This window comes from Engraulis encrasicolus, chromosome 18, assembly GCF_034702125.1.
Source record: "Engraulis encrasicolus isolate BLACKSEA-1 chromosome 18, IST_EnEncr_1.0, whole genome shotgun sequence".
NCBI lineage: Eukaryota > Metazoa > Chordata > Actinopteri > Clupeiformes > Engraulidae > Engraulis > Engraulis encrasicolus.
This window is the reverse complement of record NC_085874.1, coordinates 13,377,325-13,392,324: the sequence shown is the minus strand read 5'-3', so window position 1 is coordinate 13,392,324 and position 15,000 is coordinate 13,377,325. Positions and strand designations below refer to the sequence as shown.

The 15,000-nt window shown below is 44.2% G+C and overlaps 1 protein-coding gene across 1 annotated transcript in view; it reads left to right on the top strand.

Annotated features, from left to right (window-relative positions):
• The first annotated feature begins 9,088 nt into the window (after positions 1-9,088).
• Positions 9,089-15,000, top strand: part of drc1 (dynein regulatory complex subunit 1 homolog (Chlamydomonas)) — an 18,039-nt gene continuing 12,127 nt past the window's right edge. Inside the window, exons 1-4 of the mRNA XM_063223069.1 lie at positions 9,089-9,223; positions 9,541-9,625; positions 10,197-10,309; positions 13,858-14,041. Coding sequence (XP_063079139.1) covers positions 9,096-9,223; positions 9,541-9,625; positions 10,197-10,309; positions 13,858-14,041 — 510 coding nt within the window. The 5' untranslated portion in view covers positions 9,089-9,095. The remainder of the gene's footprint in view (positions 9,224-9,540; positions 9,626-10,196; positions 10,310-13,857; positions 14,042-15,000) is intronic.

Sequence of the window (15,000 nt, the reverse complement as noted above, 5' to 3'; positions counted from 1 at the left end):
TGAACTGGGAAATGTGGTTTATTTATTTACCTTACACTCTACAGTCAAAACAGAACAGGATTTTTTGTTAAGCTGTCTGCGGTCTTAATGAAACGAAGGTAAGTGAGGTCGCCAAAATGAATGAAAGCAAAGCCCTCATTGACCCAAGTAAAAAAAAACCTTCCAACAAAGACTGTACATCACATTATTCTTTATTGAAGACCATGTGCACATTTAAACATAAATACTAGCTTTGAAGCATTGCACTGCATATATACTGATTTAAGCCATTAGGATTTTCGGTAACACTTCCAAATAGGGGGCCATAATTAACAGTAAAGTAGCTACAACCTAATACTTAAGTAAGGGTTAATAATCGTTACTTAATGCCGCATTAGACATATATTAATTGCTATTATTATATGGTTGTGACGTCATCTGTCGAATGCTCCATTCATTTCAACGGGGCTCCCCAACGTTCGGACGTCTGTTATTTTTCGATAACGGACGGGTTGGTCTATAACAGACCGCTGTCAATGGCAACAAGACTTTTCACTGCTAAAGCGACTTTTCAACAAGACTCTAATCAGCTGCTGTGATAGACAGCGTTGTCCTGGCTACCGCTGTCAATGGCAACAAGACGTTCACTGCTAAAGCCACTGGCTTGTATACAAGTCAGTGGCTAAAGCGAATGTTTCATATCACTCCGCAGGGGGTCCGGTCTTTTGTCACTCTAATCAGCTGCTGTGATAGACAACACCTGTTGTCCTGGCTACATAGCTGTTGCCTAGCGGTGTTCCACAACGGCACTGTTTTGTTTTGCGCAGCAACAATCTTAACATTAAATAGGCCTAAAGAAATGTCCCCGCCATGTGTGAATCATTTAAGTATATCCATATAATAAGCGGGTTAACTTTCGGCGAGTCGGTCGCTTTGTGGAATAGCAGCACTTCAGAGAGAACAAGACCCCTCCGCTCCGCGTCGGGGTCTAAAGATTCTCTCTGTCGTGCTGCTATTCCACGGTAGCGACCTTCTCGCCGAACGTTAACCCTTACTTAATGCATATGTTGAACATTAGTAAGCTGTTACTTAACTATTAGATAACTATTACCTTGTGTTACAAGTTAATGGATAAATAATACATAAATATTGGGGTTTGGGACCCTTATATTAGAGTTGGCTGAGGATAACTAATGGTTAATTAATAGATAGATATTGGTGTTTGGGACCCTTATATTAGAGTTGGCTGTGGATAACTAATGGTTAATTAATCGATAGATATTGGTGTTTGGGACCCTTATAATAGAGTTGGCTGAGCATACCTAATAGTGAAGATATTAATCTACTATGACATCTAGTTTTCACTCGTTCAAATCACTGTAATGGTGGCAACAGGAGCCATTATATAGCAAGGATTGGACGTACACTTCTCAATGATGGTGGGGTGATGAGATGTATTTTTTTTCATATACCACTCATTAGTTTTAATGGTAAAAACCCTACAATTAATGCAGAACGTTATGAAGAGTAATAGTTTTGAAGCGAAACTAAACCATTCCTTTGTGATCGCTAAGTTAATGTTTGAGAATTTTAGCGCCAAGAAGTGCAGTGCATGATGGGTACGCAATCTAAAAACAACAATATTTCGGTATTATTTATTCATTAGATATACCTTGCTTTTGTATTAAGTAAGTTTTAATTTAGGTCCTTAGTTAAGTATTACCTAATAGCTACTTAGGTAACTATTAACTGTACCCTTACTTATCTGTTAGTTAAATAATTATATGCTATGAACTTCTGACAAATGGTAATAGTTATCTAATAATTAATTAACTGCTTACTAATGTTTAACATATGCATTAATAACAATTAATATGTGTCTAATGTGGCGTTAAGTAGTGATTATTAACCCTTACTAAAGTATTAGGTTATAGCTAATTTGCTGTTAATTTTGGCCCCTTATTTGGAAGTGTTACCGGATTTTCCTTTTCAACTTTCTAGGCCTACTTACAAAGAGCTTGTGGGTTTTCCTGTAAGTCTAAGGTACTGCACACCATTTACTAATCTGGAACTCCTTTATGTATTTTGTATTATGTAGGCCTATTATGTATGTATGGCAACAATCCATTTCTTTGACTGTGGCACACTGAAGAACCTCTAAAGCAGTGGTTCTCAACCTTTGAACAAATGTCCTCTCTTTTTAAGTGTTTTTTTTTGGGGGGTGGGGGGTGGGGGGGTGTTCACCTTTATTCCTGACAGGACAGTGAAGGACAGACAGGAAATGAGCGGGGAGAGAGAGGCAGGGAGGGATCGGGCTGGAATCAAACCCGGAATCAAACCCAAATGCCCACTTGACCTCATCACCCAAAGGTTCTTTGAGGAACTATTAGTTTGATGTGTGGGGAAACCTCTAAACTTTCATGTAAGCAGGGCTGGACTGATAATCTGGCATACAGGGCATTTTCCTGGTGGGCCACCAGTCCACAGGGGCTGGTGCTTTTGTTTTTTTTTGACCGGCCTAAAATTGGCTTGAGGTGGCCTATCGGTGCATCCTTAATATTCATATAGTGGACTGAGCCCATAGTTGCAGTATGAGGGTGGGGGTGAGGGGTGAGGGGCTGTTCTATTCCAAAAAATGCCCGGGGTGGTTTGTGATCCCAGTCCAGTCCATGTAAGGAACTTTGGGGTTCTTCTGAGAACTAATTTGTCACCTGTATAGGTTGGTCAGAGAACTTGTAGGCAGGAAACATTTAGGTCAACTGAAGAACCTTTTTTTAAAACATTTTTTTTACAGTGGACAGTAGAGGTCTGCCGATTCAGTCAATTAAGGTGGAGCACCAAGTATTGTATAGCACCTTTACTTTCAGAACATGTGATGTCCACAGACTGAAAAAAGATAAATATTGCATTACACTCTTAAGACAATGCTTCTATTATGTGCTGTTACCAGAATGGCAATGACCAAGTCGTAATGTATTACTAAATGCTCTGGCTAATATTGTAGTCCTATGGTAGTCTTTTCAATGACTATCACAGCACACCACTGGCGGAACGTTGTCCATTATGACCCTGCAAACATAGCCTCGCGACGCCATCCTCTGTACTCCACCCAAAGATTTTGGCTCCGCACATCGTCTGGCAAAAGCCTCGAGCTCGGTTCTCTCAGTGTTTCGCCAATCAGCAAACAGTTGAGAGTGGTGACGTAGAACTCACCCGCGAGCTCCGTTACTGATTGGTTAAGGTAACTATATTCACACTTTAGTTTTGTTATTTGTATGCTTTTGCGACGCTATAACGTAACAGGCATGCTAATAAAGCACAATATGGGTTTTAATTTGAGTTTGGAACTTTAATTAATTTAAATGATAGAGTAAGATCAGACCATCTCCCATCGTCCACGGAGACGGATTCCTCATGGCTTTTGCCAGACTGATTGACGGAGTCAACAGTCGGCTATTCGCCCAGGCTACTGCAAACACATCAGAAGAGACAAAAGCTACAAATACTCGCTGGACTGTCTTCATAGCAAGAGCGACACAAGTGCTAAAAGTGACTGAGTATGACCACTGAAAGCAGAATGCAAACATTCCGACATCTATCGCCGAACTGCATCATAGCTCATTTGCATAATGTCCACAGAAGTTCAACTATATACTGTTGCTCAAGTCGCTCAAATCGACTCTTGCCGGCCAAATCGCTTTAGTCTTTTCTGTGTCGCCAGCTCTTCTATACAAAGTCAATTACTCCCGTTCCGTATTGCCGCTTTAGTAGTAGCTTTGGGTGTGTTTGTGCCATGAGGCTTACAGGTGCTAGCTTAGTTTCCGTTACTGGGGTCATTGGGTTTTTCTGTACATTTACCGTATGTAGGTTCAAATCGGGCAGGATTCAGTGCCTCCAGGAGGCTTTTGAGCATTTTTTTGGGCTCGAAATGACCAGCCACATATGGCAACCCTGGCTTACAGGTGCCGACTTAGTTTCCGGAACTGTTTTTTCTTGGCCTCCAAGAGAGCCTGAGTGTCCAGCAGTTCCTCCAGGGCGTCGCTGCAGTCCTGCATGTCCTCGGCCAGGGCCTGGTACTTGACCCTCAGGGCCCGGTTCTCCGCGCTCAGCTCGGTCAGCGCTTGGATCAGCTCGGCCGTGTGGTGGGCGCTGTGGGCCCGCATCGACTCCATCTCTGTCACCATCACCTGCATGCGGACCATCAGAACCTCCAGCAAACGCAGCACCTCTGGGTCAGGCTCCGGTTCTTCATCTGAGTCCGGCGTCTGGGGTGCCGGCGCTGTTTCGGTAAGTGCAAATCTCCAGCGTATGGACTTCTTTCTTCTGGTCGGCCATTCTGTGGTGATGGACCATAAGCACAAACAGTACATAGATTACAAATACGCACATGTTTTACACACAAATTCTCATTATTACACACAATTAAGACATATGAAGCACACAGTGTGTGTGGGGGTGTATGTGTCATGTATACTTGTACAAATTAAAGAACGAATGTTCATCATGTTCAGCTTTGGCAATGCAAACACCTACGTATTTGTCATGCCAGTAAAGCCTCTTGAACCAAACTGAGCTGAACTAAACTGAGAGAGAGGGATCGATCTAAGATTGATTGACTGCTCAGACAGTGAGACAGGCATTCAAATTAATATCTACTACTGTGAATAGTAAATTCTCTCTCTCTCTCTCTCTCTCTCTCTCTCTCTCTCTCTCTGTCTCTCTGTCTCTGTCTCTGTCTCTCTCTCTCTCTCCCTATCTCTCTCTCTCTTCCCCCAGGCAACATAATGAAAGTGAAAGTCCCATTGAGAAGGGTGCACTGTTATTAAGACTCACAGCACACAATTGCCATTCATGCCTCGGCTGTGCAACAGTGTAGCCCAAACGGCTAAGGCATTGCTATACCGGGGACATGAGTTGATTCCGACCCTAGGTCATTTCCCGATCCTCCCTCGTCTCAGATTTCCAACCTCTACCGTCTCTCTACCTGTCAAATAATAAAGGCACAAAAGCCTAATAAAATAAGCAAAATAAATGTAATAGTAACCAGTCTACTCTTTCAACCAGCACACAGACCTGGTCAAACAGGCACAATGTAACACTTACCCGCAGGCAACTGGACAAACGGATGGACACAGAGTGTGCCTCGTCCTCTTAAGACCAGGTCACTACTTGTGTGGGCTCATGCAAATGTGTTTTAAGCTCCTGACCAGGTCTAAATAATCCCTTTCTACTTGTTGTCTGTAGTCCTTTTCTTCTCTTCCTCTCAGCAGTCTGCGTTCATCTCCTGCTGTATAGGTTCTATCCCTTCCCCCTCTACTTTTCCAACAGGTGCTAATCCCTTGCTCCCCTCCCTGCCTGTGTGTATGGCTGTCTGTATGCTTGCCTGTCTGACTCCCTGCATGTCTGCCTGTCTCTCTGTCTGTCTACCTGCCTGCCTGCCTGCCTCTCTGTATACTTGCCTGTCTGACTGCCTGCATGTCTGCCTGTCTCTCTGACTGCCTGCATGTCTGCCTGTCTCTCTGCCTGTCTTTCTGCACAGTAAATGCTGCGGTGTTAATTCAACACTTAGAGAGTTCATTTAAGTCCAAATGATGTCAAATCAACTCTAAGTGTTAAATGAGCACTGCAGGATTTACTGTCTGTCTGTCTGTCTGTCTGTCTGTCTGTCTGTCTGTCTCTCTATCTATCTATCTATCTATCTATCTATCTATCTATCTATCTATCTATCTATCTATCTATCTATCTATCTATCTATCTCACGCCCATATCTAAATGCAGCTGTTACACATACACACTCGAGCCGGCACCCATGCATACCTCTTCTCTTTCAGCCCACAGCCACACAGAAAACCACTGTCTCTTGCTTGTCGCTCCCACATTCTCCAAACCATCCATGCGCTCTTGGATTAAAAAAAAACCTGTGACACACAACACAACACTCATCAAGCCAAGCAAGCAATGACAAGCCAACAACTACCTGAATAATACATGTGCCCTCTCCAAGCGTGCAATGCAGGCTTACGCATATACTAACAATATTGTACGATGATTGTTGGTTTGAGTGAGCAACTTGCTTGAAACAGTTCCATCACTGCTAGATTTTAAACCACAGGTTTAGGCTGTGGTGTTTGCGCGATGATGCCAACAATATTCTATCTTTTATTTGTTGAGACTGTGGGAAAGTGGTATATAAATGTTGTACTTTGGCAATGCAAAAAGACCTCGTCAGCAGAGCTTTCGTAAGCTAAATGGGATTTCATTGAATATGCCAGCAAGTAACAAGACAGACAAAAGGAAAGACAGCAAGTTACTGTAACAACATGGTGTGTGGATGTTACCTTGCGAGAATGCCATTGTGTGTGTGTGTGTGTGTGTGTGTGTGCGTGCGTGCGTATTTGTGTGTGTGTGTGTATGTCTGTGTGTGTACATGCGCATGTGTGTGTCTGTGTGCGCATATGCGCGTGCATGTGTGTGTGTGTTTGTGTGTGTGTCTGTGTGTGTGTGTGTGTGTGTGTGTGTGTGTGTGTGTGTGTGTGTGTGTGTGTGTGTGTGTGTGTGTGTGTGTGTGTGTGTGTGTGTCAGTGTGTGTGCGTCTGCATGTGTGTGTGTGTGTGTGTGTGTGTGCGTGTGTATGTGTGTGACTCGTCTTCCATGCTGCCTCCTCCTGCCTGCAGGAGTGTGATGTGATGTCGTGGCAGGTTAAGCTGAGCTGGTGTCTGGCGGGATGGGAGCAATGCTGAGAGACACAAAGCTGTTGTTTGAGCCGAGACTCGCACAGCTAAGCCAATTAGATGGCGGAGTAAGCTACTCTATACACGGTAGTGTCCTCCCCATGCCCCTTAGGTGGTGGGCCCAGTCTCATATCTTGTCAGTTCGTTGGTGTTAACGAGTGGCAACTTTATTTTTGCTTATATAACCCCCTGACAACCCATTAATCAATATTTTGGCTGTTGCCATCCTCAAAACTTGCACATTGATTTATAAAAATGACAACAAAAACTAGCCGACCGAGTGACGTCACGTCAATGCAAAGTCAACGAGGCAGAATACAGCTAGCGCGTGCATGCTACCCGGAACCATCAGATTTCATGGCAAAAAGTTACAAGTTGGGGGGTAAGTGGGCTCACTTGTTGTGTACATGCAAAAAAAACTTCTCAAACTTTCAGAAGTGCTCTTTTTCGCTGTTAGTGTTCGACTGTCTGACCATCATTGGGCAACGAGAGATAAATGTCAAAAAGAGGACAGGTCTGTTCCCTCAAAGCAATAGAGCAATGAGGTGACAGGGGTAGATCAATTCACCAAAAAACTACGTGTCAGTAAAGAAATCCAAGCTGTGTTATTTTTTCCAGTAACAGGAAAATGGTCAGGAATAAAATGCCTACGTTGTTTCAATGATTAGGTGAATTATCTGCCTATGAAAAAAGCCCGATATGCGGATAAATATTCCCTTTTCAACTTCGAGGGGCGGAGACTTCCCATTGACTGTGCATTGTGTGACGTCACCCCCAGTCTTTTTTATTTTCGTTATTTTTTAATATCATCGTGCAACTTTTCCGCGTGGCTACAGCCAGATTATTGCTTTACATATTGTCAGGAGGTCATATTAGAAAAATCAAGTTGCCACTTGAGAGTGAGAACGAAACTCGCTTTCTAAAGGAGCTACGAAATCTAGCCCACCGTCTACCTCTCTCTCTTTCTCTCTCACTCTATCTCTGTCTCATTCACTCATTGTAGCCATTCTCTGTCTTTTTTAAAATATGCTGTCTCACTCACACACACACACTTTCTCACAATATCCAATTCCCCTTTAAAAACAATGCTGCATAGTCTTGTCTATTTTTTGTTGAATTAGGCTAAGAAAAGTTGATCAAGTGGAAATAAGGACAAAAAAGGGAGAAAAAGGAGGGAAAGCACACACAAAGGTGACTGCTTGCAAGTGACTGTAAGCTTAATTGTACGTAGAAAGTGAGTGTAATTGACATATGCATGAACTGATAGCAGGTTTCCCTGGCCCAGGCAACATCATAGCTGGTGATTTCTGTGAGTTATGGGCCTGTCTGTATCAGTCTTTTGTTCAGGCTTGCCACCACTGTAAGCCTAAGTGTAAATACGTTGAAAGGTAAATTGGTAGGCCTAGATGAACAGCGAGGCATAACACATTGGCTAGATGTGGCTGTGTGATTATCACACAGGGACACAAGGAGCAGGGTTGGACTGGTAAATTACATGGCATTTTCCCGGTGGGCTGTCAGTCCTCATGGGCCGATGCTGTTGTTTTGATGTTGTTGTTGTTGTTGTTGTTGTTGTTTGCACCTTAGAGACCGGCTCCCAATTTAGATGGTATGGCCCATTGGTGCATCTTAAATATAGACAGTGGACTGACCTAATTATGATATCGTGGTAAAGCAGGGGAGTTGTGTGAGGGGCTGGTCTGCCTCAAAAATGCCCGGGCTGTTGTTCGATCCCAGTTCAGCCCTAAGAAGTGGACACTTTGGACAATGCAGACTGACCCCAAAATGTATATTGTGTAGATAATGGCCAACCATTCTGATCTCTCTCTCTCTCTCTCTCTCTCTCCACCCCCCGCCTACCTGCGCTTTAACTTCTCTGCTCTAGCTAGGACAATTACTGCACTGAGTGACTCTCAATGTGCAAATGTTTAATATATGTGAAATAATGCTATTAATTTGAAATAGGCTATGATGTGTTTCGCAAAACAATAGCTATAGCCTACTAGCCTAGGCCTAGAAATGACATAGGCCTAAAGACCTAGGCTATTTTCAGGGGACCTACCCAGTGAAGGTGGGGTTTGTTGTAAAGGTGACCTAAAGTGCAGGGGGGAATCCTGATAGTGTTCATAGCGTCCACTGACCTCCCTTTGAAAAAATGTGGGCTAAGTGTAAGTGGCCCTTTCTTATTCTTTGAATGAAAAAGGTTAATCACCCCTGCTCAAAGGTCAAACAGCGCCCCTTGCGACGCTGCTGCGGCTGCAAACGGTATCATAGCAACCAAAACGACAACACTACACAGAACACAAGTGATGATACCGCCACGTTTTTAATCGTTGCCACATAATGTAACTCATAGTAAGTTAGGTATTTGTCTAAGAACTCATCATGAGTCTAACGTGTGGGAATCATCCAAACGGAGACGATGCCACACCGTCAGTGCTATCTGAAAATCGAGAGGATAGGATAGCAGCTCGACGACTTCGTATTGCTGCACGAACAGAAGCAAGGAAAAGGTCAGTCAGTCAGTCAGTCAGTCTCTGTGTTGTCTACTAGCCGCTGACTAACCTACAACCAAAGTCATTTTCCCTCCGTCTCTGCTGACATAACTAAGTAATCAACTATCAACTTGATCATTAATGACAAAGTTTGTCTTTTCCAAACAATTTTAAATCTCTGCGTAATGCCTAGCAATTTACAAATCCATTTTAGCAAGAATTTGAAAGTGGTGTAGGCTAATTTTAAGTAAAACAATTTTCCAGCTACGACTACTCGCGCTGTATCACATTGACTTGAAAATTAAAATCACAGAAAACGTTTTATTTTATTTTAGGCAGGATCAGGGCGAGGACGTAGAGGTGAAGGTGGAAGTGAAGGAGGAGACCAAAAGCCAGCGGCAAGTGGAACTAAGCGAGAGGGTAAAAATGTTGTTGCTTACTGCAAGTGTGTCCCTGAAAGATCCTCTTCCACAGCTATAGTAGGCCTATTCCAGCTGTCACTTCATGCATGCACCACATATAAAGGCCGTGTACATGTGTTAGCCCACTGTCATTACGTTACCATTCGATTATTTATCAAGGCCATTATGGGACCGAAATATGAATGACCTAAACCTCTTCACCCTCATGCCCTTGCCTTGCCCAAACTCGTGCACCAAGTAGAATAGTCTGACTCAGGACAGAAAGAAAGACTACAAGTCTGTAAACCACAAGGTAATAAGCAGCCAACGGCATAGCAAGGGGCAATAGACCTATGTAGAAAAAAGACACAGATATAGGCCTACTTACACTTCACATAGATCTGGAAAGGATGCTTATATATTGGCCATGCAGTAGGCCTAAGGAGTGACAAGGAAAACAGTTTTTGTTACGTAACTGAGGCTAAACATGCATCATTTTCAGCTAGTGTGTGTGTGTGTGTGTGTGTGTGTGTGTGTGTGTGTGTGTGTGTGTGTGTGTGTGTGTGTGTTTGTGTGTGTGTGTGTCACAGCGTATCCAAAAGCTGCAGGGGGATGGAACCGAGCTGGTCACCAACATCCAAGTGGCAGCAGACGCACGCGAGTCACAGAGGAGAGATGGACAAGAGGATGCACGCCGACTCAGGTACACACACACATACACACACACACACACACACACACACACACACACACACACACACACACACACACACACACACACACACACCATAGGAACACAGACTAACACCACATTCATACACCAGCAGGAGTCCGGGGGTATGAATACAGTCTTGAGCGTGTGTTCCGTTTCCTGTGCAAACCAACAGTCTGCGCAACACTGCACTGAGAAAAAAAGAAATAGAAAGACATGTGCCGTTGTTTTCTAAGGGACTCCCAGAGCCGGCGATAGGCTTACACAAACAGTAACCTAGGGCGTCAAATGTCTTGGGGGCACCATAGTAACGTAATCCCACAGGATTAGAACACTAAGTGAAATAATACATTGGACTTCACGATTACATTGATTATACGTACATGGGCACTCAGTGTTGCCTATATGTTGCAGGGCTGTAGTCAAGTCCCCCCTTTGTAGAGTCCAAGACCAGTACTAGTCAAGTCTGAGACATGTCCAAGTCCTAAGAGGTTTGAGTGTGAGTCACATCATGTCAGTCAGTGTAAAATCAATTAAAATGATGAATGACAATAAGGTGAATCTTTGAGTGATGTTATAATGCCATGCATGTGAAAATTAATTGGTATGTTATTACATTTAAGCTCCATTTATACTGTACATGTTGGGTCGACTAGTGTCCTAAACAAAAAGAAGACAGATCAAAAGCGTCATTCAAACATAAAAAATCCAAAAGCAACATTTGGCAAGAACAGTGTCCCAAGACCAAGATAAGTCCAACTACAAGTACTAGCGAGTCGAAGTCAAGTCTAAGTCCTTAGAAAAACGAACTTAACCCAGACTCAAGTCTGAGTCCGGACTCGAGTACTACAGCCCTGATAGACACTACATCAGCTGTGCTCGATCAGATGTACGATGCTATGTTTACAGATGCCAATTTCGAAAAGCACAAAAGGAAAGGAGGTTCTCGCCTAGGGCATCAAATTGACCCGGCCTTGCAGACTCTGGTCGCTCAACCCTGAGCAGAAAAATAGACTTGAGTTCTATTTCCAAGGTGCAACTCAGACTTGTCTGGGCACCATGCAGACGCAACACTTCAGTGTGGAATAGGACTAATCTGTTTTTATGCACGCTTATAGTTTTTACCAAGCACGGATAAATTCTGAGCCGTGTTCTCTCCCCTGTCCAGGCAGGCACACAACATCTATAAGGGGCGTAAGGTACACACACACAAACGCACGCACATGCACACACACACACACACACACACACACACACACACACACCGTCCACTAATGTACCGTACCACTTGCACTCGTTCTCTTTCATCAATTTTCCCTCAAGTCCAAACACGAATAACTGTACAAGCCGGACGATACAGACACACCTTTGAGGTTTGTGGTTTCCATAACTGGCTAATGTACACAGTCAGGGCAGACTACCTACTTTTATCCCTCTCTCTCTGCTTCATACTCCTCCTGCATACTGTACATTGCACATATGGTCAAACACACCAGACACCACCACCGTCCAGACACATGCATTTAGGATGTCATACCAGAGACGGTTTAAATGCATAGAGAATCTTGGGTCATACGTATAGTTATTATGGTATGTTTATCGTCTGTCTGTTTGTCTGATTTCATCTCTTTTAGTGTGTGTGTGCACATGTGTGCACACATTCGCTCATGTCTGCTTGAGTTTCAGTGGCTGTGTGTGTGTGTGTGTGTGTGTGTGTGTGTGTGTGTGTGTGTGTGTGTGTGTGTGTGTGTGTGTGTGTGTGTGTGTGTGTGTGTGTGTGTGTGTGTGTGTGTGTGTGTGTGGCATGCACAGATTTTCATTACTATTTTTATGATTGGTCTCAAGTACTCAAAACTTATGGGATACTGATGCAGGGCCACAAGTATTCAGGCTCATTACCTGATTTGACAGAGTTTGTCCACGAGACTACAATATAGTCATTAGATTTTTTCGTATTTCAAAAAGTGTGAAGGTTCAGGCCCAAGGCTTTACAGGCTGTAAAGCTGTCATAGGAGGAATCCTTCTCCGACGTCATCGTTTACACTTTTCACGTTGCATCCAAAAATTGTGTGGCAAGAAATAGCACGTTTTACATGTAGCTCGATTGTGTTTGCACATGTCCAGGAGGATTTAGCGGTTCACTGTTACTATGTTGTCGGTTACACAGCACTCCAGTCACATGACTAAATGTCTCTTTGGTCTAGCAGCTCGATTTTATGAAAACCGCGGAATTGCAATTCAAGGTTAGCAATCAAGCTGACCAATTAGCTAGTTTCCCTACAGCTAGGCAAGTTGTCTGATGTTGATCAACATTCAATCTACAAAACAATCTACAAAACACGTTATGCTACTGATATCGCAACCTATCACGCTGTGGCGTGCCGTCAGCATGCAAACAGCCATACAATAAAAAGAAAATCAGCCGTAATGGGAAATGCAGGGGGTAGTTTATGACTGTCTAGGGCAGCGGTTCTTAACCTTTCTTTCTTAACGCACCCCCTTACCTGTGCTGAAGACAAGCCGCACGCCGCACCCCGAACCCAAACTTCTACATGTGTATACACACTAAAAATGATTTAAATGATTCATTACAATGGTTCTTGCTTGATACATTAATCAATACCTTAATGGCTTTAAATGGGGACAAAACATGTTTTAATTTGAGTCTTCAGTTGGTCTAAATATAATGTTTGCAAGCAGAGTTTTGGTCGCAACCTCAACACAAACAACATCCTGCGGACCCCCTGCAATCTCTGGCGCACCCCCTGGGGGTGCCCGCATCCCAGGATAAGATCCGCTGGTCTAGGGTTTGCAGCTGGTGACAGCCATGTAGGCTAATGACATGAAAAACGCTAAAAATGACAATACTGTTTATAAGTGAAAAACTAGACAGCTAACAGCTGGTCTAAACAAAGATCCTCCTATACTGTAGGTAGGACACATTGGGAAGCTGAATTTAGAAAGGATACCACACACGTTGACACCACACACATGTTACAGTATATATTTCATATATGAAAGAGAACACATTGAACACCGCACCCACCCAACCCATACAGTGTGCACGAGCTACACTGTGTGTGTAGACATGCACTGTATGTGTGCTGTACTAGGATGTACTTTGTGTGTATGTACCTTAAGCTTAAACAATTCAGGAATGGTATAGATGGTGGAAACCACTAGTCTGTGTGTGTGTGTGTGTGTGTGTGTGTGTGTGTGTGTGTGTGTGTGTGTGTGTGTGTGTGTGTGTGTGTGTGTGTGTGTGTGTGTGTGTGTGTGTGTGTGTGTGTGTGTGTGTGTGTGTGTGTGTGTGTGTGTGTGTCTGGGCGTGTATTCGTGCCTGTGTGTGTATGTGTTGTATGTGTTGTATGTGTTGTATTTACTGTGTGTGTGTGTGTGTGTGTGTGTGTGTGTGTGTGTGTGTGTGTGTGTGTGTGTGTGTGTGTGTGTGTGCGTCTGTGTGCGTCTGTGTGCGTCTGTGTGCGTCTGTGTGTGTGCGTCTGTGTGCTGTATGTATTGTATGCACTGTGTGTGTGTAGGCTGGAGAAGCTGGAGGGCGAGGCCAAGTGCAGCCTGGAGAAGTTTGAGGAGATCAGTAAGAAGTGGTCTGAGGCCAAGGTGCTGGAGATCCCCCAGGAGCTGAAGGAGGCCCTCAAGAAGCAGAGCCTGCTGTGTGCCGCCCTCATCCAGGACAAGAACAAACTCATACACGAGCTGGCGCAGGTACACACGCACGCACACACACACACACACACACACACACACACACACACACACACACACACACACACACACACACACACACACACACACACACACACACACACACACAAGCACACAGCGCAACACACACACACAAACGTACACACACACACCAAGGACAAGAACAAACTACACAAACTGTAGCAGGTATAAACACTAGAGATGCACCGGATCCTGATTTTTAGGATCCTGCCGGATACCGGACCCACTGCTTAAGATCCTGCCGGATCCGGAACCGGATACCGGATCCTACGAAAGGGTTGAAACATATAGCCAACTCCCACACGTGGGCCCTTTTTATTACGTTGGCACAAACTATTTTTAAGACTCATTGGCTTACTGCCACACTGCCTTCAACGGCCGCTTCCAAAGGGCTTTCACTCCATGCAGCGATTGGGGTTGTGAAAGACTGACTGAAAAGCCTAGGCTACGTAAAAAGTAGAGATGCCCCAGATCCTGATTTTTAGGTAACTGCCGGATACCGAATCCACTGTTTAAGATCCTGCCGGATCCGGATAGTCTGAAAAACCCTGTTATCCTGCCAGATCCGGAACCGGATCTTGGATCCTGTACATCTCTAATAAACACACACACACACACACACACACACACACACACACACACACACACACACACACACACACACACACACACACACACACACACACACACACACACACCAAGGACAAGAACAGACTACACAAACTGTAGCAGGTATACACACACACACACACACACACACACACACACACACACACACACACACACACACACACACACACACACACACACACACACACACACACACACACACACACACACACACACACACACACATATGAGCCTGCAGTGCACCGCCCTCATATACCTCGTTTTGACTGACACGGTGCCGGTGCTGGTTCCATGCCGGTTTCGTACCT